The 27,365-nt window shown below is 37.2% G+C and overlaps 1 protein-coding gene across 1 annotated transcript in view; it reads right to left on the bottom strand.

Annotated features, from left to right (window-relative positions):
- Positions 1-27,365, bottom strand: part of Tbc1d5 (TBC1 domain family member 5) — a 446,307-nt gene that overhangs the window by 182,027 nt on the left and 236,915 nt on the right. Inside the window, exons 5-8 of the mRNA XM_057794493.1 lie at positions 22,582-22,690; positions 21,102-21,191; positions 20,930-21,004; positions 18,906-18,973 (exon numbers count right to left, since the gene is read on the bottom strand). Coding sequence (XP_057650476.1) covers positions 18,906-18,973; positions 20,930-21,004; positions 21,102-21,191; positions 22,582-22,690 — 342 coding nt within the window. The remainder of the gene's footprint in view (positions 1-18,905; positions 18,974-20,929; positions 21,005-21,101; positions 21,192-22,581; positions 22,691-27,365) is intronic.

Here is a 27,365-nt window from a genome sequence, read left to right as displayed (position 1 = left end):
ATGGAAGGACCGGAAGCATGTCATCTCTAAGAGTCAACTGGGTTCAGTCAACAATTTGTGCAGAAGAACATGGAATATTAGCATGAAAGGCAACTAGATCAGACAGAAGGATAAGAAGGCAAACAAGGTGGTCAGTGTACCAAACAGATAACTGGAAATAGAAGAGAAAGGTAAGATACATGAACTAGGAGTATGGCTTTGGTATAGAAAAAAAGGTGGGCCAGGTTTGGAAAAAAGGTCTAACCGAGTAACACAATTCAGGGAGTCCACATTTTTTTATTAGGGGAGTGATAAAGACTACAGGCAGAAATAAGCCTGTCAGTAAGCTGTTATGGGAAGAAACAGAAAGCTCACAAATCTAAGGAGAAAAGTCTGCGTTTAAATTCATGACGCCACATTTCTAGCTGAAACAAGGACGGCTTGGAGCTGTTGCTATGGAGCAGGAGAGGTAGTACTCATCTTCTCAGTAGGAGGACAGCGTGGGAAATGCTAAGAAACAGTGGGCTTTAAGGACTAAACACTATTACTAATCTGGGAGTAAAGGTATTTTAGTTGAGAAAATGGATCTAGCAGGCTTTGGAAACACAAAAATAAGAAAAAAAATTAACAGAATGGGAGGAAAACTACCTAGAGCATGGAAGCATATGTAGAACATGGAGGAAAGGGGCATTACTACTAATTCTAGATCTTGTAGGCATAGGGTATTACTACCACTAGAGCATGGAGGAAGAGGGCATTTCTATTACCTAAAACATGGAGGCAGAAGGCATTACTATTACCTATAACATGGAGGAATAATAGAGTATTACTACTCCCTAGAACATGGAGGAATAGCTCATTACTATTACCTAGAACATGGAGGAATAGCTCATTACTATTACCTAGAACATGGAGGAATAGAGCATTACTACTCCCTAGAACATGGAGAAATAGGGCATTACTACTCTCTAGAACATGGAGAAATAGGGCATTACTACTCTCTAGAACATGGAGAAATAGGGCATTACTACTACCTAGAACATGGAAGAATAGGGCATTACTATTACCTAGAACATGGAGGAATAATAGAGTATTACTACTCCCTAGAACATGGAGGAATAGCTCATTACTATTACCTAGAACATGGAGGAATAGAGCATTACTACTCCCTAGAACATGGAGAAATAGGGCATTACTACTCTCTAGAACATGGAGAAATAGGGCATTACTACTACCTAGAACATGGAAGAATAGGGCATTACTATTACCTAGAACATGGAGGAATAGAGCATTATTACTACCTAGAACATGGAGAAATAGGGCATTACTACTCTCTAGAACATGGAGGTAAAGGGCATTATTGAAAATGGCAAGTACTCTCCAATGGAGTCATTTAGAGACTAGTAACATCTGAGTACTCCATATTACTAAAGCTTACTGCTTTTTTTCTGGAGACCTTGGCTGTTCTGTGCTTCAGACCCATCCAGTGCTGTCTAACTATGAGTGTCAGCAGTTCCTATAGTTCAGGCTATACTTGTAGTGGCAGCAACGAGGAGCAATTTTTTTAGATCCTTTCTTATAAAATTAAGTCAATTTCTTCTGAGTTTGTATGACTCTTTTAAAATTTTCCTTTGATGAACATGTATGTTAGACTCAGATTTTCACACATCCTTAGCTGCAACAGAACCTCTTTGGGGGTTGGGAAACAACGTAAGAATCTGAGCAGGGTGAACTCACAACTGTGCATGAGCCTGCTGTGACAACCTCCAGATACCCTGACTCCCCATTTGACCTGCAGGCAGTAATCAGGATAATGGATAAATACGCAATTAATGAAGTAAACTGCTATTCTTAGAGAAAAAGTTATTAAGGGAAGAATAGAGCATTTTAGTGAGGAAATTTCTGTGTCTGTCCCTCATAATGCTACTTAAGCTTATTTCCGTTGTTAAAGTAGATACATGAAAAACTTTTGGATCAGCTGGCTCAATAATTTTGTGTGGTGCTTTTTTGTCTATTATTTAGAGATGTTTTATGAGGACTGACAAAAATAAGTACGGTTTGGGTGTTGTAATACAATGATCATGGAAAAACAATGAAAACTGATATACTAACTTTGCCTCGTATGTTTATGAATTATGTATATAGCGAGTGTTTGCTATCTAAATATGAAAAATTAAATTACATTGTATACAATTCATGGTTTTATTTAAAGTCATACTAATCACTTGAGAGGTTAAAAGTAAGATACCTATATGAATTAAAATTCAGATAGATAATTTAAATTGTTCATTATTAGTAAAAATCAACCAAAAATGGATTAAGCACCAGCATGTTATAGGAGCGCATCTACATGTATACTCTCCAATTTTCAAGGGCCAATTTATGAAATTTCATGTTGCCCTATATGTCTTTTTTTTTGAGAAGTATGATTTGATCTTCAAAATCTTTTGAAACCACAGCATTAAGTAACTGAGGAAGAAATATACAGGAGATTTCTGAAAAATAAAACACAAGTATGTGCTTTTTCATAAGTTAGAAAAAGAACTGATAATCACAGAAGTGTTAAATTGGAAAAATCCAGAGATAATCCAGTCCAATTCAGATCAATTAGCAATAAAGTAGAGCCTAAAGAAATTAGTAATGGCCAGTGTGAGTAGCCAGATACCAGAGCTCAGCACTAGATCATTTCATCCCTATGGTTAAAAGTAAGCCTGAGAGCCAGGCTGTGGTGGGGCAGAGGCAGGTGAATCTGTGTGTGAGTTCAAGGGCAGCCTGGTTTACAAAGATGGTTCCAGGGCAGCCTGAGTGGTTACAGAGAAATCCTGTCTCAAACCGTACACCCCAAAGCTACTGATTGAGTCCCCCCCCCCAAAAAAAACCCAAGTAGGACAATAGGAGGAAAGAAAATTCACAATATAAATAGAAGTGAAGCCAAATTTAATTATTATATTACTGAAAAATCAAAGTCCAAGAAAAGTTACTTTTGTATTTGGCCAGAAAAATGAAAATAGGATTTGAAGAGAATTTTGTAATACTATTCAAAGAAATGTATAGGATTAATGCAAGCATCATATTAAACCCTATGTCATTTATGGTAGGTACAAAAAATCATATTTACAAGCCAAGGAAGGTAGAAGCCAGCCAAGGCCCACCCACACAGCACCCCACAACCCTAGAGAACAGGTGCCACTTTGAGGAGCAGGTTTGTGGAGGAGAAATGGGAGAGAAGTAGAGTGGTGTGAGCACTGTGGAGAGCAGCAGAGCTGAAGGCACAAAGGAAGTGATAACAGGCTAATATGAGTGGCCTATATTGACACCTGGGACCAAGTTTTGTCCAGGCCTGAGCTGTGGCTGGAGGCCATGTCTGGGGTCTGTGGCTCTACCCAGCTGGGATCTGTGAAGATGTTTGTGGCCTGTGTTATTATGTAAGGCAATGGGAGTGCTGGTCCCTATAGCCTGGACAGAGGAGAACATTCCTGGCTCTCTCAGTGGAAGAGCTGGCCCCACCCACACCACACCCTACCCCTGCCAGCTGCAGCAGTGGGAGAGCTGGTCCTGCACACAAGAGACTAGGTCTACCCCTAACCTTGAACCCGGGAGAGACAGCCCTGATCCTGGCCTGAGGGTGGTATTCCTGGTGAAGGGTCTGACTGACAAATTCAGCTACCACCTAGGCCAACATCCAGGGCTTTGAGTTGGCCCACCCCAATGTCTTCCCGATCTGTGACTTGTTATAGTTTGTGAAAGGACTGGTCCTGTGGAACCATAGCTGCAGGATCTCCAAGACCAGGGGCAATGGCAGGGTATCTGAGAGGAGTTTCAGTAAGTCCAGTATTGATGATGTATCAGAAGTCAGAGAGGCCTTAAACCAGACCAACAATTCATTGCAATGAACATTTAGAAGTAAAGTTGTTTGGGCAACAATTAAAGTAGTATGGTATTAAAGGCGTGCGCCACCACTGCCCAGCAGGTGGATCTCTGTGAGTTCGAGGCCAGCCTGGTCTACAAGAGCTAGTTCCAGGACAGGAACCAAAAAAAAAAAAAAAAAAAAAAAAAGAAGTAGTATGGTATTGGTATAAAAACAGACATAACAACCAACAGAAGAAAGCACTGTCTTTTGATTTTTGACAATGAGAAAAGAATATACAAAGGGAAAAGAAACAGTCTTTTGGCGGGTGGTAGTGTTTCACAGCTGTAACCCCAGCACTCTGGAGGCAGAAGCAGGTGGATCTCTGTGAGTCTGAGGCCAGTCTGGTCTTCAGAGTGAGTTCCAGGACAGCTAGGGCTACACAGAGACCTGTCTCCAAACACCCCCCTTCTCAAAATAAAAGAAAGAAGGAAAAGATGGAAGAAAAGAAAGGAAGGAAGGAAGGAAGAGAAAGAGAGAGAACATTAGATATCTATAGGGAAAAGATTAAAACTGGGATCTTATATAAAAACAAAACAAGACCTTGTAAATTCTTTTAAAATGATTAAATTTTAACAGAAAACCTGAAACTTACATTACTGGGAGAAAATTTGAAGAAAGCTTACACTGGCCTGGGCAATGACTGTTTTTAGATTTGACTCTTAAAGATAAATGGCTGAAGAGATATTTCTCTAAAGAAGACACACAGTGGCTAACAGACAAATGAAGGACTCTAGACTTCCTAGAAAGTAGGGACCTATAAATCAATGAGATATCACATCACACCTGACAGAATGCATATTCTCAAAAAGACAAAAGAATGAAGTATTAGTGATAACATGCAAAGAATGGAATCCCTGACTATTGTTGGCAAGGATGTAAATTAATATTACCATCATAGAAAATGGTATGAAGGATCCTCAAAAATAGTATTTACTTCTTCAGATGGGCTGTAAGATCTGACATATCAAAGCAATGTCTGTATTCCTAGTTCCAATATAGAACATAAAACATATGCTAAGCCATCACCTCAAGCTAAATATATATCAATGGATGACAGGTTGAGAAGAAATGTACTATGAATATACAATGGAAGAACTTTCAGCATTAAACATGAAGTTTTAGTGACTGTATATAAATGGAAGTAAGGAAAATAAGCTATAAACAGAGAGGCAGAATCTCCATGTTCTACTTTTCTGTGCAATCTAAAACAATGGAACTTGAAGGTTATGGGATGGGGATGAAGCTCATTAGTACAAGTGTGTAGTACTTCGCTTTCAAAAAATACAATTAAAAATACTGTGTGTGTGTGTGTGTGTGTGTGTGCAGTTATGTGCAAATAAGAGCCACAGAGAACAAAGACATGGGGTCCTCTAGAGCTGGAGTTACAGGTAGTTGTGAGGAACCTGATGTGGGTGCTGGGAATTGAACTGATGTTCTCTAAAAGAGCAGCTAGTGGTCTTACTGCTAAGCCACCTCTCCAGCTCCCCAGTACTCAACTTCCTAAATTGCTTATAATCACAAATGAATGCGGCCAAAGTAAAAGGCTTCTGAACGTGTGATTACAAAAAGTTAATTAAAAATAAAAACCATAATGAATTCAAAGTGTTTCTAGAAATTGCATCAGAAGACTTCACTATAGACAAATATCTAGATTATCTTAATAATTTTCATAGAACAAAGATACATAAAAATACTTTCTAAGCAAGAAAAGGGTTAAGAAATGAGTGAAACAAAGAAGGGCTTTGGCCCCAAATTATAGTACATAATCAGGTAATTAAAAGGATTAAAACAGACAATGCATTGGGCCTAGATGAATTAGTGAAGATGTAAGTATTCAATAAGGTGCCCCAGGAGAAAAAATAAAGTCCCTGGCAGGGTTTATAGTCATGAAACAGGACAAAGAAGCATAGAAGGACTTGTTGGAAAAAATAACTAATGTTGTGCCCATATTTCAAAAACCAGAAAACTAAAATAAACACTCATCCAAACCTGAAAATGAGTTGATAAAAACTCCCTAGTATACCATCAACCACTAAAATAACTACAATACCTACTGAGGTATTTATTGTTTATGTAATCTAACACAGAAGGAAAGCACATATATTAGAAGACATGGATTTGAGGGAGAGTGGACAAGAGTATATAGAAGGGTTTGAAGGGAGAAAAAGGGAACAAGAAATGTAGTCAAATTATAAAATGGACAAAAAAGGTAAACAACAAAAGTCTCCAATATAAGATCGTGTTTAAACCAATGTCTGTTGAAAAGTACTCAGGATTTGGAAGCCAGAATGCTCTTCAGGAAAAGGTGACTGGTAAAAACCCAGGAACAGCTGTTGGCAAGGGTTTCAGTGACTATGGAAAACAGTATACGAAGAAAGAAGGGAACGGTGCCCCCACTCTGCAGGACAAATATTCTGATACAGTGGAGCCTCTGGGCATCTTAAAACAGAAACCACATCTAACAAGCTAGGTGACATTGCCGAGGAAAATCCAGGCACAGTACAGAAAGAGTGATTTTACGGGTCTCCTTATCTAGAGCAGAATGAACAAAGAGAGCAAAAGGCATACATGTGCAAGAAGCTGCTGACTCTTGGCAAACAGTGGCAATGCTTTGGCACTTTTGGCATCAAATCTAGGACACAGACAGAAAATAAAGATTAAAGATGAAACCAGAAGCTTATCTGTGAAACACTTTTATACTAACTTAAATAACACTACAGACAATTCTTCGGGGGGAGGAGGAACACTCCTGAAAAGGCTTAAGAAGTGTGCCTCCCAGTGCTCTAACAGGTAGACTACTGGGTCACACTGTACCTGATAGCCTCTCACAGCAATCACTTACTTGCTCCAAAACACCAATACTTCCAAAGAGAGAAACACTGAAACTACAGATTTTAATTGTCACCACTTTCTAAATAAGCTGCAATATGCAATTCATTTATGTCCTGTTCAATTTGTTTCATATGTGCTTTGTGCACTGAAAGTATTCAATAAGCATTTCTTAAACTAAAGAAGAGTTGAAAGAATTAAGTAGATGGGTAACCATACATATTCCCACCATGGAAGACTATGAGAATACCTAAGAATCTGAAGCTTAGAAAAAGTTGGGAGTAAAACTGTAAATTTGTACATAATTTTAAATGATAATTCACAATTAAATGTGTGAAGAAATTATGAAAGAATAAGTAGTCTTTATTAGAATTTTTAACTTCTACAACAGGTGAGGGTCATAGTAATTTACCAAAAAGTAATTGCTAAAAGGATAAAGAAAAGGAAATAACACCATGTTCCTATGAAAGGAGAGCCTTGGGTGGGAAGGATAAACACAAGGAAATAAGAGAGGAGAGCCTTGGGTGGGAAGGATAAAGACAAGGAAATAACACCATGTTCCTATGAGAGGAGAGCCTTGGGTGGGAAGGATAAAGACAAGGAAATAACACCATGATCCTATGAGAGGAGAGCCTTGGGCGGGAAAGTGAAGCAGAAGAAAGACTGAGTAGAGTTTTATTAATTTCAATTTATCTTTAAAATTAAAAACACATGCCTTAAACAGAAGTGAGCTCTGAGTTTTTAAAGTCAAAGAAATGAAAATAGAAGTTGTTATGATGACAGGCCATGGGGAGAATCAGCAATACACTAACAAGGAATGGGAGGGGCTGGGAATCCAGCTGAGAAGACAAGTGAAGGTGTAGAAAGTTGGGGGAAGTGAGGAGGTGCAACTGTCACTAGTTAAAACAAAGGTTTTCATTTCGACTTCTTCCTGGTTCTGCTAGGCTGTGAGTAAAGCACTGAGCCTTCTACCCTGTTGCCATCTATCCTCCAAATGTCTCCCCAGTGAAACAATAAAAGTGAAAAACTGGAGGGGAGACATGCGGGAAGACATATGCACACTCTGTATGTGAAACTGTGTCAGAATTGGAAACACAGACTTGATTTCAGTTTAATCTGAACAAAGCATTTTAAAAGAAAATTCAAGGGGCTGGAGAGATGGCTCAGAGGTTAAGAGCACTGACTGCTCTTCCGGAGGTCCTGAGTTCAATTCCCAGCAACCACATGGTGGCTCACAACCATCTGTAATGAGATCTGGTGCCCTCTTCTGGCCTGCAGGCATACATGGAGGCTGAACACTGTGTACATAATAAATAAATCTTTAAAAAAATAAATAAATAAAAGGAAATTCAAATCATTATTCCTAATGATGCACCAAAGTACCTTCAAGTTCAGATCTGCTTGGATGTTTTAGGAAACCTGTTATACTATCAGACTACTAAGTAGGCTCCATCCCAGAGATGCAGGAATGGTTTAACATAAGTAAATTAGTAAGTGGAATCTACCACATAAACAAATTGAAAGGAAAAACCTATGGTCATCTCATTAAATATAGAAAAGACCTTTGACAAAATCCAACACCATTTCATGATAATAGTACTTGAGAGACTAGGGATTGAGGTGACATACCCAAACATAATAAAGGCAGCTTACAGTAAGTCTTTAGCCAACATCAATTTAAATGGAGAGAAACACAAGGCTTCTAAAATCTGAAACAAGACAAAGTTGTTCACTCTTTCCATAATTATTCAATATGGTACTTGAAATCTTTTTTATAATGATTTATTTATTTCTATTTTATGTGTGTTGGTGTTTTGCTAGCATCTATAGTCTGTGTGATGGTGTAAGATCCCTGCAACTGGAGTTATAGGCAGCTGTGAGCTGCCAGGTGGGTGCTGGGAACTAAACTGGGGTCTCCTCTGCAACAAGTGCTCTTAACCACTGAGCTATCTCTCCAGCCCTAATATTTGAAATCTTAACTAGAGCACTAGAAGACAACTAAAGATGAAGGGTTTGCAAATTGGAAAAGAAAACTAGAAATATTTTTGATTAATGTATTAATGAATAATATGATATTATACATAAGTGAACATAATATACATAAGTGAACCTAAAAAATTCCACTGACAAACTTATACAGCTGATGACATTTTAAGTATCTGGATATAAGATTAACTCATAAAAATCAGTAGCCTTCCTATATACAAGTGACAAATGGACTGAGAAATAAATCAGGGAAAATTGCCTTTCACAAAAGAATCAAATAATGTAAAATAGCTTAGGATAAATTTGATCAAGTAAGTGAGAGGTTTCTATGATAAAAACATTAAAATGTTGAAGAAATAAAATAAGATATAAGAAAAAGGAAAACTATCTCAAACTCATGGATTGGATACTATTATAATAATAATATGTAGGATTAATACAGTAAAAATGGTCATCCTACAAAAAGCAATTTACAGAACCAATGGAATCTCCATAAAAATTCCAACACAATTCTTCACAGATTTCAAAAGAACAATTTTCAGCTCCACATAGAAACGCACACACAAACAAAACAGGAAAGTTAAAACAATTATGAATTATGAAAGAATGCTGAAGGTATCACATTCCCTATTTCAAGTTTTATGACAGAGCTATAGTAATAAAAAAAACATGTACTAGCAGAAAAACAGACATGTTAATCAATGGACTCAAACTGAAGACCAGGATATAAGTACACACTGCCATGGACATCTGATTTTTCTTATTAAGAAGTAAGACAGAAACACACACTGGAATAAAGACAGTATATTCGACATATGGTGAAGGTCAAACTAGATGCCTGCATGTAAAAGAATCCAAACAGATCCATATTTATCACCTTGCACAAAACCCAACTTCAAATGGATCAAATACCTCAACATAAAACCAAACACACTGAATAGAAGAGAAAGTAAAAAATAGGTTTTAATTCATTACTACAGGGAAAAATTTTCTGAACAAAACACCATTAGCACAGGCACTAAAATCAACAATTAGCAAATAGGACCTCATGAAGCTGAAAAACATCTGTATGACCAAGGACAAGGTCTTTCAAATATAGCTGTAGCCTAAAAAATGGAAAAAGGTCCTTATGAACTATACATTTAATAGAGGGACAACATCTAAAATCTATAAAGAACTCAAAAAGCAAGACATCAAGAAAACAAGCTAGTTTTAAAAATGGGGTACATACAGACCTAAAGAGAATTCTTCAAAGAGGAAACTCAAATGGTTGAGAAACACTTAATGAAATGCTCAACATCCTTAGCTATCAGGGAAATGCAAATCCAACCTACTTTGCGACTTCATCTTACAGCTGTCAGAGTGGTTAGGATCGATTAGAGTGACAGCTCATGCTGGAGAGATGTAGAGTAAGGGGAACACTCATCCACTGCTGGTGGGTGTGCAACCTTGTACAGCCACTATGGATATCAGTGTGGCAGTTCCTCAGGAAGATGGGCATCTATCTACCTCAAGATCCAGCTACACCACTGTTAGGCATATACCCAATGGATGCTTCATCCTACCACAGGGACATTAGCTCAATCATGTTCACTGCTGCTCTATTCACAGTAGCCAGGAATTGGAAACAACCTAGATGTTCCTCAGCAGAACAATGGATTATAAAAATGTGGTAAATTTTCACAATGAAGTCTTACTTAGCCATAAAAAAATTAAATCATGAAATTGGCAGGAATAAACTAAAAAAAAAAATCCTGAGTGAGTTATCCTAGACCTAAAAAGACAAATGCAGTATGTATTTGCTTTTATATATATATTAGCTGTTGAGTCAATGATAACCAAGTTACATGTATAACCCAAAAGGTTGGGTATAGCGTAAGGGTCTAGGGTAGACAGATAGCCCTCCTTAGGAAAGGGAAATAAAACAGAGAGTTATGGGAGTTCTGAAATAGGAGGAAAAGTGGGAAAGAGGAGGCAGGGACAGGGAGAGACAGCTGAAATTAAGATCTACTTGAGGGGTACTATGGAAACCTAATACAATAGAAGCACCCTAAAATATATACATCTATTATCTGGATCTAAAAGAAATTGTCAAATAATGAGATGACAAAGTCCCAAATGAACATTTCTTGTTACCAAATAAAGCTTCCAGTACTGGGATTGGGTTACATCTAATTGAGTTGTTGGCCAAAGGGGTCCCATGGGAATTTGACAAACAATCTAGGCTATTGGCAAGACAGGAGACTACTTTCCACAAATTGACAGCATGGCCACACTGGTGAAGACAACATCTATAATTCACTGAACAGGATAACTACATAGAGCCTTTACTCCTACACTCTAGTGTCTTTGGCACAGGAGGGTATTTTGTCTGCTACCAAAAGAGAAGTGTAAACACCAAGACAGATACAAACCCTTTGGTTGACAACAGTGTCCTGTCTGCAAGATACGCTAGTGTAAAGGGGGCACAAAGCTTGTGCGAGTAACTATTTGGGAATTCGATATGATAGGCAAGTGCATTGGGGAGGCTTGACTCAATGGGTGTGGTCTTCTCTGGGGATGTGACCCAATAAGAACCAGGGCAAGGGATTGCATGCTCTCTTGGATGCTGCATAGCTTGGAGCTTCCCTTTAGTCATTTGAGAATGAGGTTACCATTGCAGCAGTAGAGAGATGGTCACCGAGTGGGAACAATGGGGCAGCTGGTGATAAAACTTTGACTCCTCGTTCTATCTTATAATTATTGTGTGATATTAAAGAAAGGTAACACAATCCCTAGACTTCCCTCTTGGCACCCACCTTGGGTCTTGAACCATGACCCTGAAATTAAGAGTCTCAAACTCTACTGACTGAGCTAGCTAGGCAGTGGACCATGCACAGTGCAGACTAAGCTGCTGGGGCATGCAGAACTACACCAATTAGAGCAGTAGCCCCTACTTCCTGGAACACGGTACCCTCCCACCCCCAGTAGTTGCATGAAGGAAACTGATTGTAACCCCCTGGATCTGCATAATCTGACTGTGGCCGCCACCAAAGTGAACCCAGAAGGGCTGTTATGATCTGGTGACCAGTTTCATGGAGATTACCATGGGGATCATTGTTGGAGTGGTGTTTGGAATGGCATTCCCCCAGTTGATTGGCATGAAGTTGGCTTGTAGTCTGCTCCAGTTCATCATTCTGAGTCGGTGTGCAGTGCAGTCTTTCAAGAACTAGGGAAAAGAGGCCTGCTTTTAAAGGAACTGCCATAGTCTCTGGAAGACTCCCACAGAATGCCAGAGCACAGCCCATAATCTCTCTGCCCTGCTCCTACCACCACTCCCCACAACTGACACTATTACCCAGTGTATGTTCTGCCTTTCAGCCCACATCATGTGTAGTGTCCATCTTGGAAGCCATGCTGTGCCACAGTAACCAACCAATATGATTTGACAGAGAGCCCACTCCATGAAAATAATCCCATACCCCAAACTGCCCTGAACCTAGGATAAAACCAGATACAACTGTTCTAAATAAATACATACACAAATAAAAGGACTCCTAATAACATTTTGCTATATATGCAGATCAGTGCTTTGCTCTGCCATCAAGGAGTAGTTTCATCCTGTAGCAGACAGGACAAACACAGAGACCCACAGTTAGACATTAAGCAGAGAATAAGACACTTTGCAACACTCAACCCTAAATGGGAGGTCTCCATCAAATCCCTTCCCTCAGGATTCAGGGAGCCCTTCTGAAGAAGAGGTGGAAAGACAGTAAATGCTAGATGGGGAGGTACACACCAAGAAAACAAAATCAACATAGTCAAAGCTCATATGAACTCATAGAGACTGAGGCAACATGCACGGGGTCTATCTTAGGTTCTTTGCATATACACTATGACTTCCAATGTAGTGTGCTTATGTGGTTGATGAGTGTGTGAACAAGTGGTGTAGTGTGTTTATGTGGTTTATGAGTGTGTGAACAAGTGGTGTAGTGTGTTTATGTGGTTTATGAATGTGTGAACAAGTGGTGTAGTGTGTTTATGTGGTTTATGAGTGTGTGAACAAGTGATATAATGTGTTTATGTGGTTTGTGAGTGTGTGAACAAGTGGCTCTCTGTTTCTTGTGCCTTCTCATGAGCCCTACTCCTTCTGTTAGTTTTGTTCAATTCCAAAGTGCTAATTTTATCTTATTTATTTTATTATTATCTTATATAATCCTGGATATTTTCTAGAGAGAGGAAGGGGTGAATTTGGGTGGGAGGAGTAGTAGGGAGGAACTGCTAGAGAAGAGGGAGAGGAAACTGTAATCAGGATGTATTATTTTAGGGGAAAAATCATCTATTTTCACTAAGAGGAACAAAAACAACAGCAGCATGGGAAAACACATATTTCTAAGTTCTGTATGCAGCAATAATAATTATTTTGTTTTAACCTTAAATGTGAAATGAGAAGGACTGTGGGCCATTGGACAGAGGCACTGTTTTTCCTGTTCCTGAAGTCTGTTTTCTCCCCCTCTACTATTTAAGAAACACACACAGGTTGCTGACAACGCATGGAGAGCGGCTTGTGTTGTAGTTTTCACTTTCTCGGCTGTGAACAAGTGCATATGTGAGGCTGCTCGTGAATGCACAAGCGTGTACTTTGTCTGCATTAAATAAAATCACAACACGAAGCACATCTCTTCATTCATGTGTGCCTGCAGTCCACCTCAAGGAGACTGAAAATATAAATACAAGCTGCTATTTTGGTGTGATCACATGAATATGGCAGCTTGTATTTTTTTTCCCCTGTAACATTTTAACACTGGGCAGATTGTCTGCATTAACACACACCAAAATCAATTCTGCTTTAAAATTGCTTGTAAAATACCCCTTCCCCCAGAGGAATTTGTTTTTAATTTAAATAAAAAATAGATTCTAAGGAAACTGTGTAAAATATTCCAACAGTTAGGACATTCTGGGAGTACTTCTGCAGAAAAGGAATGAAGGCGAAGGTAGACTTCACATTTAAAAGGCTAGTAATTAAATAAATTAGTTATGTAAAATTGTTTAGATAGTACTAATATATGAGGGTTTTCAACAATGGTCTACTTGCTATCAGCACATCACAATGTAATAGAGAATTACACTTGACCAAAACTTACACAAGTCTCGTAAATTATAAAACTGGAGACTTCTCAAGGAGAGGGAAAACAATGCAAACAGTCAGCATATGCCATTTCCATATGCAATATGAGTAAACCTAAAACATATTCATATAATATACTACACAAAAATAACAATTATCTATACAGTGCTATTCAACAGAGCCTTCTGCAAAGTTTGAAACACTCTACATAGGTCTGTCCAATAGCTCTTAAGATTTAAATGTGATTAATGTAAATGAGACTTAATTTTAAAATTTTATTCAAAATTACCTTAGTTGCTGATAATGTGGTTTCTAACGAAGTGACTAATACATATCTTCAGTTTAAAAGAGAATATTGCTATTATTAATGAGATCTCAAAGTGACAAAAGATATTTTTTTTAAAAATGAGGATACAACGATTGTTTGGCCTATATATACATTATAAATAAAAGCAAGCTATAAAATAAAAATATTCTATCTTGTAGACTCACAGAGGAAATAGAACTATCTAAGATGTTAACAATGATTGAGAATAAAAAAAAATCAAAAGTTAAAGATGATGATGAGCAAATCCTAGAGGCAAACAGGTATACTTTTAAGTATGGCTGAAGTTAAAAGGAAAATACTAACTCAAAGAACTTTAATCATCTACTTTAGGAGACAGAATATATCTAAAGAAAAGATGAGACTATTTGGCAAAGCTCATAGTATGTTAATCTACAAATGGTACTATAGATGTTGTGTATTTTTAGAATAGACCTTGATAGACCAAATAACATATTTCTTTGGCATCTAGTATGAACATGCTATTGCATCCTGAACTCAGTTATTTTAAATAATGTTAAAAATTTAAAATTGCTAACATTGGAGCTTTTGAATTAAAACATGGCAATTTTTTCCCCCCAGAACAATCCAAACTCTAAATTAGAAATTCTAGAGACTGGATTCCTTCATTTACCTTGTAGTAACGTTTTGTTTCTGTAATAAAAATTGGGATAGTTACAACTTCATTAGCCTGAGATAAGGAACAAATAATTTGAAATGAATATAAACTTCCTGAAGTAAAAATTGAGTAGTGGCTTATTAAAGATGTTAAAATAATGTAAGAGGAAAATATTTAATACAGTGAATAGACAGATGAAATAAATCCAAAAGTAAAATACCTTAATTAAGGTCAAATTAGAAGTTTGATCTTAGGAGTATTTTTCTTAGAGGTGCATATGTCTTGTAAGATTGAAAAAATTCTAAAAAGCCTAGTGAAATCGAAGAAACACTGATCATCACTGACTATTTCCATTATTGGCTGTTATTGTGCATCGGTCTGGCAATGTATCTTGAGACCAAAACAAAACAAAGAAACAAAACAAAACAAAAAAACCAGCCTAAATCAAAACAACAACAACAATAAAACAATATCAGGGTCTATCCATAAGATCAGAAGTAGACATAGACTAACACCAGAGGTCTTGGACACATGACTTCTCCTATGGTACTAACTGATCTCATTATAATCTCTTTTTTCTGCTTTCCCTATTAGATTTGAATTTCTTACTGGGTACATGTCATACTTATTTTGGCATCTACCATGCCTGAAAATCCTGGAAATTAATAAAAATGTTTAAATGCATACGAGATAGACTTAAATAAATATAAGACCTAAGTTAAATAACATGTAAAAGTTACAGGAAAACTGAACAAAATGCAAACTAGGCACTTCAAAAACCAAAGCGGAAAGTCCATAAAATATGTCATGGATATGGTTAGTGGCAGGGACTCAACAGCAAGCAGTGGGTAAGTAAAATGCTAGGCATAACCTGATCTTGGAAAATGACAGAAAATAACACTGTGAAGATAATTAGATGTGTGTTGTAGAAGCCGGGAAAACCCATTTCTCTATGGCCACAGTCACAGGTTTTAGATTATAAAGCAGTGGGATTATAAACCTGCTTTAAGAAGAGTGATTGGACTGAGCACATGGATTGGATTGGAGTAGAAAAGGTATCAATAGATCCAATGAGAACAATTAAACAACTACCTTGAGATAGGAGGCTAAAAACTCCAAGCAGAGCAGGAATAATTAAACAGAACATAAAATGTGTGTCCTCAATCTATTTACACCGTCTTCAATGCTGCATCTTTGGTTTAACTCACTAGTACCCTTTTCCTCTGAAGACTCAAATTATCTTCCAACAGCTGCTCATTAAAAATGGAAACCAATCCAAGCAATGTTTGTGTAGGGGTTCCCATCTTTTTATATTCCCTTCTTTAAATTACTTAGTCCTAGTAATACGTAACTTCATTTTGTTTCTCTCAACACTCATTTTCAGGGGAAGTTTTGAATGGAGGCTCCCACTGCTTGAAATACTCGTCCACTAGATCTAAAAGGGTGGTCTATAAAGATTTTCTTTTCACATCTCAGTACACATTTCTTCACAGAGATGCCTTCTCTAATCATAGTTCTTAAAGCAAATACAACTTGAGCTATTCTCTCATACCTACCCACTATTCCGCTTTGCGCCTCCAGACCTGTTACTATCATTAATAACTCTCTACAGTAAAAATAAATCCTGTGATCAGACTTCTTTTATTCTCCAGTGTCCTGCAACCCAGTATGTTTTTAAAAACCCCAAATTCTTAAGTAACAACTTAAGAAAGTATAAATTCTCTGAACTGCACTTTTCCCCCTTCCATTGTGTTAGCAGTAGTTTTGTAGATTCAACTGATAATGATGGATTTCGATCACTAAAGGACAGGGATGGTGACTCATGCTTTAATCCTAGCACTTGGATCGTGAGTTCAAGGCCATTGCTGGCTACGTAGGGAATGCAAGGATAACTAGGGCTAAATGTGACCCTGTTTTAAAAGCAACCAACTGTCACCATCAACAGATGCAATGTGGTAATAATATTCAAGCTATTAGACTTTGATGATTTTGCAATCTGGTAAAACTAGTTGCTCTATCTTCAAGAGTACGTATTCTGCATTTTTTTCCTTGTTCTTCAGTTTTTGTTTTCTTTGAGACAGGGTCTTGCTACATAAACCAGGCTGGCCTGGATTTCCCAGACGTCGCCCTGTCTCAGTCTCTGTAGTACTGGGATTAAAAGAGTGTGAAATCTTGAATAGAGAAGGTATGGTAACTTCCTCTCTTATACAAAAAGACTTCAAGGAAAGCTAGCGAGGAATCACCCAGACTTCCAGCTACACTTTAAACTCTATAATACTCTAAACAGCTCCAGACTCTCCCATATACCTACCCTGAAGCTTGTACTTACCTTCAAATATTCTAGAAGAAAAGGAAAGAAAAAAAGAACAGGAGAAAAATTAACTCTAAATGTATTGATGTACATATCTTACATTCTTTGGGAAAAAGAAAAACAGAAAACAAACAAATAAAAAACAGAACAGCTTTTGTGTGTGTGTTTTCAAGATCTAACAGTTTCTTACACAGCCAGGAAGAAATATTTGAGCTATAAGCAAAATGATGAATAAGCTCTTCTTACGTGGGGTGCTTATAGGAATTCATACTCCTCTCTTATTTTATATTTTTTGATCACTCTGGAACACTATGGTTTCTGAATGTGTGGTTCTAGGCTAGTGCCATGATCCACACACTTCCATTTACGATTTACAGAAAGTTGAATTAAAATTCCTCCTCTGAGATAGAATAGCTCTGACACTTTTAAAATCAGACACTGTTACTATTTTGGCTAGTAACATGCAATACTGCTTTATTACCATAAGGTCTGTTTTTCAGACAATGATTAACAAAGTTGTGTGGTCAATAAGGAAATCCCTTTGTGTTCCATGTGTCTCCTATGAGCCAATACAAAGGTGCTTCAGCTCCCGAAAATCGGCGTGAAGGAGACTAAGAACTAACCCCTAAGAGCTTATTTTTTTAAAAAGTGGGTGACTCCTGAACTAACTGGGAGAGGCAAGATAACTAAAATGATTTTCACTTCACACACTAATTGCAGTATAGCTGATTTCAACTCCTGATTCTTTTGAATATTGTCGTTTTAAGCATCTATTCTACGTATTGAATAGTGTAGGTAATTTGGTGGTAGTTCAAGTCATCTGATTCTCTGTTGTTCTGGGATAAAAAAGCATGATTTGAGTGCTAGAAAGCTAGAGGCCTGACATTGTCAGAGACAGAATTACAATGGAAGACACTGGAAAAGTTGCAGAAGGCTAAGTATTTGTAGTGCACTCTCTTGCAGGTTTGCAGCTCCAATGACTAACTTTATTAGCTAAAACACTACTTTATTTTGCATGCATGTTGAGCGTCCCTAATTAAAAATCCAAAATCAAAAATTTTGAGGGTTTTGAATCAATATTCAAAAAGTTTTGAATTCTGAAACATTTAGGATTTGGAATGTTTAGACTAAGGATTACTAACTGGCAAATTCTAAATAGACAGTCAAAATATGACATAATCTGCTCGCAAGAACTTCTGGCAAAAGGACAATAAACCTTAAGGGATTAAACCATACAAACTTTGGGAGGCAATTACTATTATCCCCATTCACAGAAAAGGACAAGGAGAGAGAGAGAGAGGATATTGAGAGTATTTCCCAAGAGACAGTGCAGAGAGATGAGGCTGGTTTGTAACAGTGATAGAACATTTACTGTGCCAAAAGAAGTGTTTTTCATATGAGTGCTGGATAGACTACCAGAACAGGTTATTCACACACCTGAACAGCACCCAGAGGAAAGCAAGAAAGATAACCACAGTAAACTGGAAGGAGAAGGATACAGAGTAATTTGGCTAGAAGGCAATTCACATGTATACAGAGATAAGCTGTCCAATTGTTATCAATATAAATAATCATACAATACAATCCTTTTAGAATAATGTGAACTATCAGAAATTGATAAAGCTAGCATTCTTTGGTCGATATTCACTTTATTTTGAATATTTTGAAATCTTTAAGAAAAAAATTTGTGGAATCAAAATTTATTTAGAAAAACAACTTTGCATTAAGTAAGTAGAAAACAATTAAGACAATTTAGGGTTCTTTATGGATCTCACACTGTGGTAAACTGTAGAGAAGTAACATCGTTCTGAATCAGTGGACAAACAGAGCTCTACCTACGTTCTTTTGACGTCCTGCTCAATCATGGACCGCAATTCTTTATCCTGGAAGAACTTGTTCCAAAGGCTCTGGAAAATGAGAATAATCTAATTAGAACAATCTCACACTGTGTGACTTTTATGACTTCAATTTAATAATTTAAATGATTGAATTTATTATTCTCTAAGCTGTCACTTTGAATTTCTGAGATAGGAAACCTGGCAGAAATAATTTCTATTAAAATTTGCTGTAACTCAAAAGCTTACATTTTTTTCAATTTTCCTTACTGTATACGTTTTTGAAGGTTCTACCATCTCTGTAGGATGAAGGGCACTTCCACTGCTCTTTTCTTCCCCAAGAAACATTTACATTTTAAAAATGTAAACTTGGGGAAAGTCTAAAAATTTCTTAATGATGGGCTAAGGTGGCACACAACTTTAATCCCTTCAACTTTGGAGGCAGAGGCAGGCAGTGCTCTGTGAGTTTGAGGGACAGCCTATCAAGTTCCAGTCTAGTCAAATCCAAGTAGTAGGACCTTCTCTCAGCAAAACAAAGGAACAAGTCCAACCATCTAAAAATTATGTAATAGCTTATGATGATATAGCGGCAACAAGTGAGAACGTTATAGTCTCTGTGAAGTGGTAACTGCTACACTCCACCAGGGTATGAGCTCTTCTTCCAGGGACAGTCCTGCCAAGTGTGTACTTCTAAGGTGTTCCTTAGCTTTTTTTTCCATTAAAAAACTGATGCCTCCTTTCTCATCACTTTAGAGTTAGCTCTTATGAGACCCCTTGCACTTATAACACACACTCATGCATGCCCTGGAAACAAGTACCTGAAAATTTAATTTTGAACATGAAAAATTCTTAGACTGTGGACACAAGCCTATTATTAGCAGCTAATTATTCAGACTGAAAGTTAGCCAGGGACAAATAGACAATCCATTTATTTCCCTATGTTCTAATGGATTGATGTTTTTAATTAAATTAGCCAAATTCTGGCAATTTTTCCACCAAGGAAAACAGAGTCCAAGAAAACAGGTAGCCGTTTTTACGCTGAAACACAGCTTGTATTAATGACAATATGTTTAAAGTCAAAATCAAGTATATAAATTTATAATAATAATGAAACATATTTTGGAAGACAACAGCCAACCTAAAATTGCCATTTACTTCTCAAAATAGAGCATTCCTACATTTAAAAAGCAAGAAATAGTTTATAGTCCAGTGGATAGGTCCAGAGAAATTGCTATGGGGTAGATCTCACAGTTCCTACAGCCGCTGTGTTGACAGCTTAGCGTCTTAGCACTATTGGGAGGTGGCAGAACCTCTAAGAGCTGGGCCCACAGGTGCTGAGTATATGCCTCAGCAGATAAGATGCAAGCATGAGACCCTGGGCTTGAATTCTCAGCATCCACATACAAAGCTAAGCGTGGCTTTCTGTGGCTCTAACCCCAGCAGTGGGGAGCAGAGACAGGTGGATCCCAGTTAGCTAGCCTAGCCGAAAGCAAGTAGGAGTTTTAGTGAGACCTGGCCTCGAGGGAACAAGGCAAAGAATGGTAGAGCAGGATGCCATGTCCACCTCTGGCCCCTACAGGTGTGCATATATACACGCGACACACACACACACACACACACACACACACACACACACACACACATCAGGATCTAGGTATTTCAGCATTTAGAATAATGAAAACACGGCATGAAATACATTGTTTGCATAAGGATTTTCAGATAAGATACCCTTACCCTACGCAGATGACATAAATCATTAAAGCATGATTTTCAGAATGAAAAGGTTGGAACAAGAATAGAGAAGGGCTCAGTAGTTTAGAGCCCTGGTTGCTCTTGCAGAGGACATGACAACCATATGGTGGCTCATAACCACCCATAACTGCCGTCTCAGGAGATCTACTTGACTCCTTTGGCTTTCAAAGGCACCAGACACACAAATGTTACACAGATATACATGTAGGCAAAACATTCATACAAATAAAATAATGAAGTAATTGAAAAAAATAAACATAATAAAAGGAACGTTACTCCTTCATCTTGTGAAAGGGGATTGTTGATCATCAGATCCTGTTGGCCAACAGCTTTCCTTGGATTAGTGATATGCTGGTAAAGAAAGAGACATATAAAAGATCAGAGGCTGGTGAACTTTAAATTAAGCATATGAAAATAACTGTATTAGTTACATTTACTCTTTACTTACTATTTCTTTAATATTGCTATACCATGCTCTTAGTTCTTTAATTCTACTTATCCATTGACTTTTGTCTTGAGGAAGAACACAAAGAAAGAGCTATTGGGGGAGAGAAAAAGAGATAACTTTATAAAAAGTAAAATCTACTAAGTATGAAAACCAGGCTAAATAAAATTGCTTGAAAATATGAAGAAACACCCCATTCGTGACATGTTCCATTCAATATAACCATTTCAATTCCCAATAATATGCTCATGGATATATTAAAAATAGTTAGAATAGTCAAAAACTAAATAATCAATGGTTAAAAAAGAATTAAAAAGTTAAATCACAAAATAGATTTAAGCTTTCTTCAAGATTTACTCTAAAAAGGGAAGAACACAGATGGAGGTTCGTTTCTAATTGTCCTGGAACTGGTAGGAAGCTAGTGCAGGTAACACCTGTAAGCAATCCCTAGGTCTGCAGGACACGGAGGGATCTGAGGGTTGAGGGCATGAAGTGAGGCTGCTGCTTTAACAGCACAGAATGTAATTTACAACTAGCAGTCAGCTTATCAGAGTAACATTCTTAAAATGACAAATTTGATTTAATTTAATACATTAATAAAATGAATCCAGACTTAGGTCTATTTTTATAGTAAATGAAATATACTTAAAGTTAAACAAGAGGAAGTGAGGGTGGGGCACAAATATTTGAATACCAATTTTCTAGCAGCAGGTCTCTTGTCTGCCTCTTAAGAAAGAAAAATGCATTTTAATTATTAAATCTAAATTATTAAATCTAGAACCATATAATACATCATGTATTTCTTATTATTTTGATTTGCACAGACTTTACATGCTCAATTTATGCAGATAGTACTAAAAATACTGATAGAGGTCATTTAAAAAGTAAGTCTACAACTCAAATTCAATCATTTTAGAGAACAAAAAGGGCTAAGTTTTCAAAGCAATTAAAAAGATGACTACAGATTACATTACCACTTTGGTCACCAATGCCCCTTCTCTCTGAAGGAGAATGACCCAGTTTCCTTCTGCTCTCCTGCTCGCCCTCCATTTACGTTTCTAAGAAAAGAATGTCAAGTCTTTTCCAGGAGCTCTTTAGTGAGACAAAAGGAGGATGACTAATGACAGCAGCTCAGTTAATAGGGACTTCAAGCTTACCCACATCATTTCTCATGCCCAACTTCAAGAAAATCCAAAAAAGCCTCCTCCATGTAATTTAACAGTACTTCTCTGAAAAGTTCACCATTAAAAGAAGTGAAAAGAGTTACTTCAAAGGATTCATTTACTAGCTCTGCTTGCCCAAGTGGCTCAACCTTATTAGTAAATGTCCTATGCAAGGTAAACATGAATGGTCTAAAAAGAAAAAAAAAAAGGAGTAAAATCGCCTGGAAGTTTCAGTGATCCCTGTGTGGTAATCTTCCAGGGCATAGGCAATATGCTGATACACTTCCACCACCAACTGTAAATAAATATTTCCTTCTTACCTTCCAGCAGATGCTGCGGAACCTGCTGCTTCTCAGCTGCCCATTAATCCCCTTCTGTCTTATTGTTGCCAAGTAATTGTTGTTTACAAATAGTTCTTCCCATTCTTTCCTGTAGGAAAGAAACCAGATCAGTGGTGTCCTTCTGTTAAAATCCTTCTACAAGAGGAGTGCTACATGAAACTAATTTTAAATAGCCTAAGAAATTTAACTTCTAAAATGCATATATTTAGTGGTGTTCTGTGTCTGAACGAATGGCTGTCTTCTTGGACACAGTTCTTCTGTAGATTTAATGAATATGTAGATCGCTATAATTATCCTAGCTTCTGAAATTTGTAATGTCTATGGAGGCTATTCCATTTTCTCGAAAACACTGGTAGTATAGTTCAGTGAATAAATAATAAAAATGACTCTTTATAAAAATATATGGCTTATTTATATATTAACAAAAGTACACCTGTTTCCAAAATTACATAACAAAGAAATGGCCTGTTGGTTGTACTGACTTCTCACATGAAAGAACTCTTTGAGTAACTCTGATTTGTTTCTTGCTAGGCTGGACAGCTAAATACAATAGAACAACCCCTTTTCAACAGTGCATGTTTCCTACTGAAATCTCCACAGCATCTCATTACACCATCAGTGTGAAAATGTTAACAGGTGCAGAGAAATTCAAGACAACATAAAAACTGTTAAAGGCAAGCTTGAATACCTTGTAGTACCTGCGGCTGAGTAGATAAACAATTGAAATATGCCTCATAGGCATGCTGGCACCAGGGGCCCACACCTGCGCCTCATTAATATACAAGTAAATCTGCTCTACTGGGAAACAATTGGAAATTAATTGTCCCAAACCATTAACTGAGGTTGACTAAAGAAATTAGACCGACACTCCCAGCATCTTGCACCAAATTAAACAATAAGAGTCATTTGTCAACAGTTGAGGCTACTGAGATCTCCTTCATGAAATTACCCTTCCATTCCAAATACTACAATAAAATTTACTTAAGATGCAAAATTCAGTATCAAAACCAAAATCCCAGATACAATCTCTGAAGAAAGATACCCTAAAGAAGAAAGCTACTGAAACCTCAAAAACACAAGGTCATCAGTGGCCGGATTCCATGTATGTTGAGAAAGGACAAAATAATATCTACCTTAAGAAATGTTATAAGAACTGTGTATTTCCATGGCACAGGCATCTCAGTCTCCACTGTAGGGCAAACTGATTTTTACAAGTGCCACAATGCCTGCTGGGCACATGAACTCAAGAGAAGCTGTGGTGACCTATACAAGGCCTTGTCGAGATCAACTTTGTTTAAAATTCCAACAAGGAGTCTAGAGGAACTCCTGAGGCACCCAAGCATACCTGAGGAACTTTGGCAGTTAATGACTGCTTGGGGAGAAGTTTGATGGCTACTCTTGGTGGTCAACTTGACTACACCTGGAATTAACTGAAACTCAAAAACAGGGCACACCAGTGAAGGACTTTTTATTCAAATAAGCAAAAATCCACACAGCTTTATTACAGACCTTTTGAGGTGGGAAGATATGTATATGTATACACATATATACAGAGGGGGGGGGAGGGAGGAAAGGAGGGAGAGAGAAAGGGAGAAAGAGAGTTAAGAGAAAGATTCTGTAAATTCCGTTACTCTAGAGAACCTTGACTAGTACAAAGCCATGGGTTGATTACCCATGCCCCAGTGGATAAATCTAGGCCCATATATGCAGCACTAAATGGACTCAGTGTGTTAAATAATAAGTGTTTTCAATTCCAATAAGTTCTACACATACACTCATATTATGTTTTTATGAATTTCTCAGTAATATTCAAAGATAAGATAAAGAAGCACATTACAGAGATCTGTCTCAGCTTGTGAACAAAATGAACAGATTTCAAATGTATTCTGAATCTCAAATTAATTTGTAAAACAAACAAACAAAAACAAGTATTCTCATGGCCTGAAAGCCATCAATAATTCTGGATAGGAAAAAGAAGTATGAACTAGTGACTTCCAATCTCTGGATAGACCGCCATCCCATCGAGTAAAGTAGGCTTCTAAAGTAGTGGTAGACTTCTGTGCCCCTTATGCAATGAAGCACAGTTATTAGGTGTGATGAGTGCCTTGAATTGACCCTGTGCCTTGACTGGCACAAAGGAAAGGAGCCTGGGGCAAAGAAATTTAAGTATCTCTAAAATCTGCAATCATTATAACTTATTCATACATATAGTTTAATTAAGGTGTAACACTGCAAATTGATGAAATCTCTAATGACAGAGGCACACAAAGGCCACAAGGTAATCTACTGTCTCTTCTATGGAATAGTATTTGACCAATAAAGTGATAAAAAGCAATACTCATGCAGTGTCTACTAACTGCTTAGCATTCACAGGGACACAATGGGGTGTGAACAGACAAATCTTTAAACCAATGATGGTAAGATTAACAAAGCTCTTGGGTACAAGAAATGGTTTTATTATAATTAAAACTAAAGACTTAAAATAACTAAAATCACAGCTACAAGAATTGATCTATCTGAAGTTAAAGAGACTACAAAGGGCAAGAAAAGCTGAGCCAAAATAAATTTTTTTAGTGAGCATAAATATGAATGAGAGAACTAACTGATCATGAATTTTGGGGAAAATAATATGAAATACTAAGGACTTGGTGGTAGAGATTCTTAATTTATTTAGCATAAACAAAAATTAGTGAGCAAATTTTGTCTTATATTATATATCAGATATACAGGGTAGTAGTGGGCAGATCTGAACTGCAAAAACCTGTCAATAAATGCCACTAAATGCTAAAAAGTTCATTGCAATATTGTAGACAAAACCCCCTTTTTGGTTTGCTTGTTTTTGTTTTTCCTGACAGGGTTTCTCTACGTAGCTCACACTGGCTGTCCTGGAACTCACAAACTCATAGAGAGTCACCTGCTTTTGCCTGCCGAGTGCATGCATCACCACCAGCTACACAAAAAACTTTAGCCCCTATAGAAATCAGTGTCTTTAATTACGTGTCTTTAACTACTCTTTTCAAATGAGGAAACAAATATTTAGAAAAATTAAACTACTCACAAGAGAAAAAGCAAATCAATGTAAATTAGGAAAAGTACCTTTAAGAATAAGTGAACTAAAGACACAGCATGATTCAGACAGCACAAAGAAAATGATCTGTCAATCAAGCAGGACAGAAATGGGATCTTATGTTTTCTCCTCAGATGTGAGTTATTATTCCGTTTAAAGGCAGAAGGTAAGTTGTCAACAGTCCAGCCAAGAAGATGTGGAATGACCATAGTGAAGAATGATCCGGTAATTTAAACATTTAAGAATTCTTTACTTTTTTACTTTTTAAAGATTTCATATATGAGTAATGTATTTACAGATTTCCCTAAGGAAATCTAATTTTTATCTAATTTTTATTTATTTATGGTAAATAAATTAAGAATCTCTACCACCAAGTCCTTAGTATTTCATATTATTTTCCCCAAAGTTCATGATCAGTTAGTTCTATCATTCATATTTATGCTCACTAAAAAAATTTATTTTGGCTCAGCTTTTTCCCTCCAATCCCTCCCACATATCCACAACTCCCTCTCAAAGTCATGGGTTTCTTTTTAGTATTACTGTTTTATATAGATATAAACTAATACAGAGAACTTACTAAGTCTGTTTGGTTAGTATTGCTAGTATACTAGTATGAATTATGTAAGGCTGATCATGTGGTACTGGATATATTTAGGTGGGCTCCTCTTTAGGAAAGACATTCTCCCTCCTCAGCAGTCATTAATTGCCTGGAGCTATTCCCTACCAGTAAGGTTTTGGGTGACAGACTCTATCCAACCTGGCAGTCCAACTAGTGGTATCATTGTTTACATGTTATTCAGGTAATCATATCATTTAAGTTCATGGCTGAAGCTCAGACACAATCTTTCAACAGGCATCCTGGTCCTCTTTTCTATGATGCTCCCTGAACTTTGGGGGTAGAGACCTCAATCTTTAGCTACCCCTTTGAAAAAAAGCATTAATTAGTGCCACCAAGTGGCAAATACTCTACCATTGCAGGCACAGATCCCTGAAAACAATCAGCACTAAAACACTGATTAGCAGTGGTTGTCTCCGAATTAATTTGATAATGCTGATAAGTACTTGGAATTACACAGGTGCTCCTCAAGGAGACCACTGTGAGTGAATAAAACTTGCCAAGTATGTAGTGACTGTTCCTTAAAAAACTCCAAACCCAAAGCAGCAAGATAGCAAATTTTTACAATTGTAACTGATGACTTCCCTTTTAATAAGACTTAGTTCCATAGTTAGCCTTCTGCAATGGTTTGTTTTGATTTTTGTTTCTGACATGGAAATCAGCTTGCTTTTTTTTTGACAGAGCATCTTACTGTGTAGTCGTGGCTAGCCTGAAACTCCCTATATAGATCAGGCTGGCCTTAAACTCAGAGATCCACTTACCTCTGCCTCTTGAGTACTGGAATTGAAGGTGTGTGTCACAACACCAAAATCTAGGAAATTATTATGAATATTCAATGAATGAACACAGCTATTGATTATAAAGATATCATCTATTTTTAATTATATATTATAATGCATTTTCCAATATTTATATTATGAAACCTTTTAAAAATTTTCATACATATTTAGGTCATATTTTTCCCTTCCTCAACTCCTCCCTTACACACCCTCTCTGCTCCCCATTTCATTCTCTTTCTCTCTCTTAAAAAAGCTGAAGTTCAAAGTAAAATAGAGAGAGACTAAGAAGGAGAGGGAGAGG

The sequence above is a fragment of the Chionomys nivalis genome, chromosome 19, assembly GCF_950005125.1.
Source record: "Chionomys nivalis chromosome 19, mChiNiv1.1, whole genome shotgun sequence".
Classification (NCBI taxonomy): Eukaryota; Metazoa; Chordata; class Mammalia; order Rodentia; family Cricetidae; genus Chionomys; species Chionomys nivalis.
The sequence above is the reverse complement of the archived record's forward strand: the minus strand, read 5'-3'. Positions and strand labels throughout refer to the sequence as shown.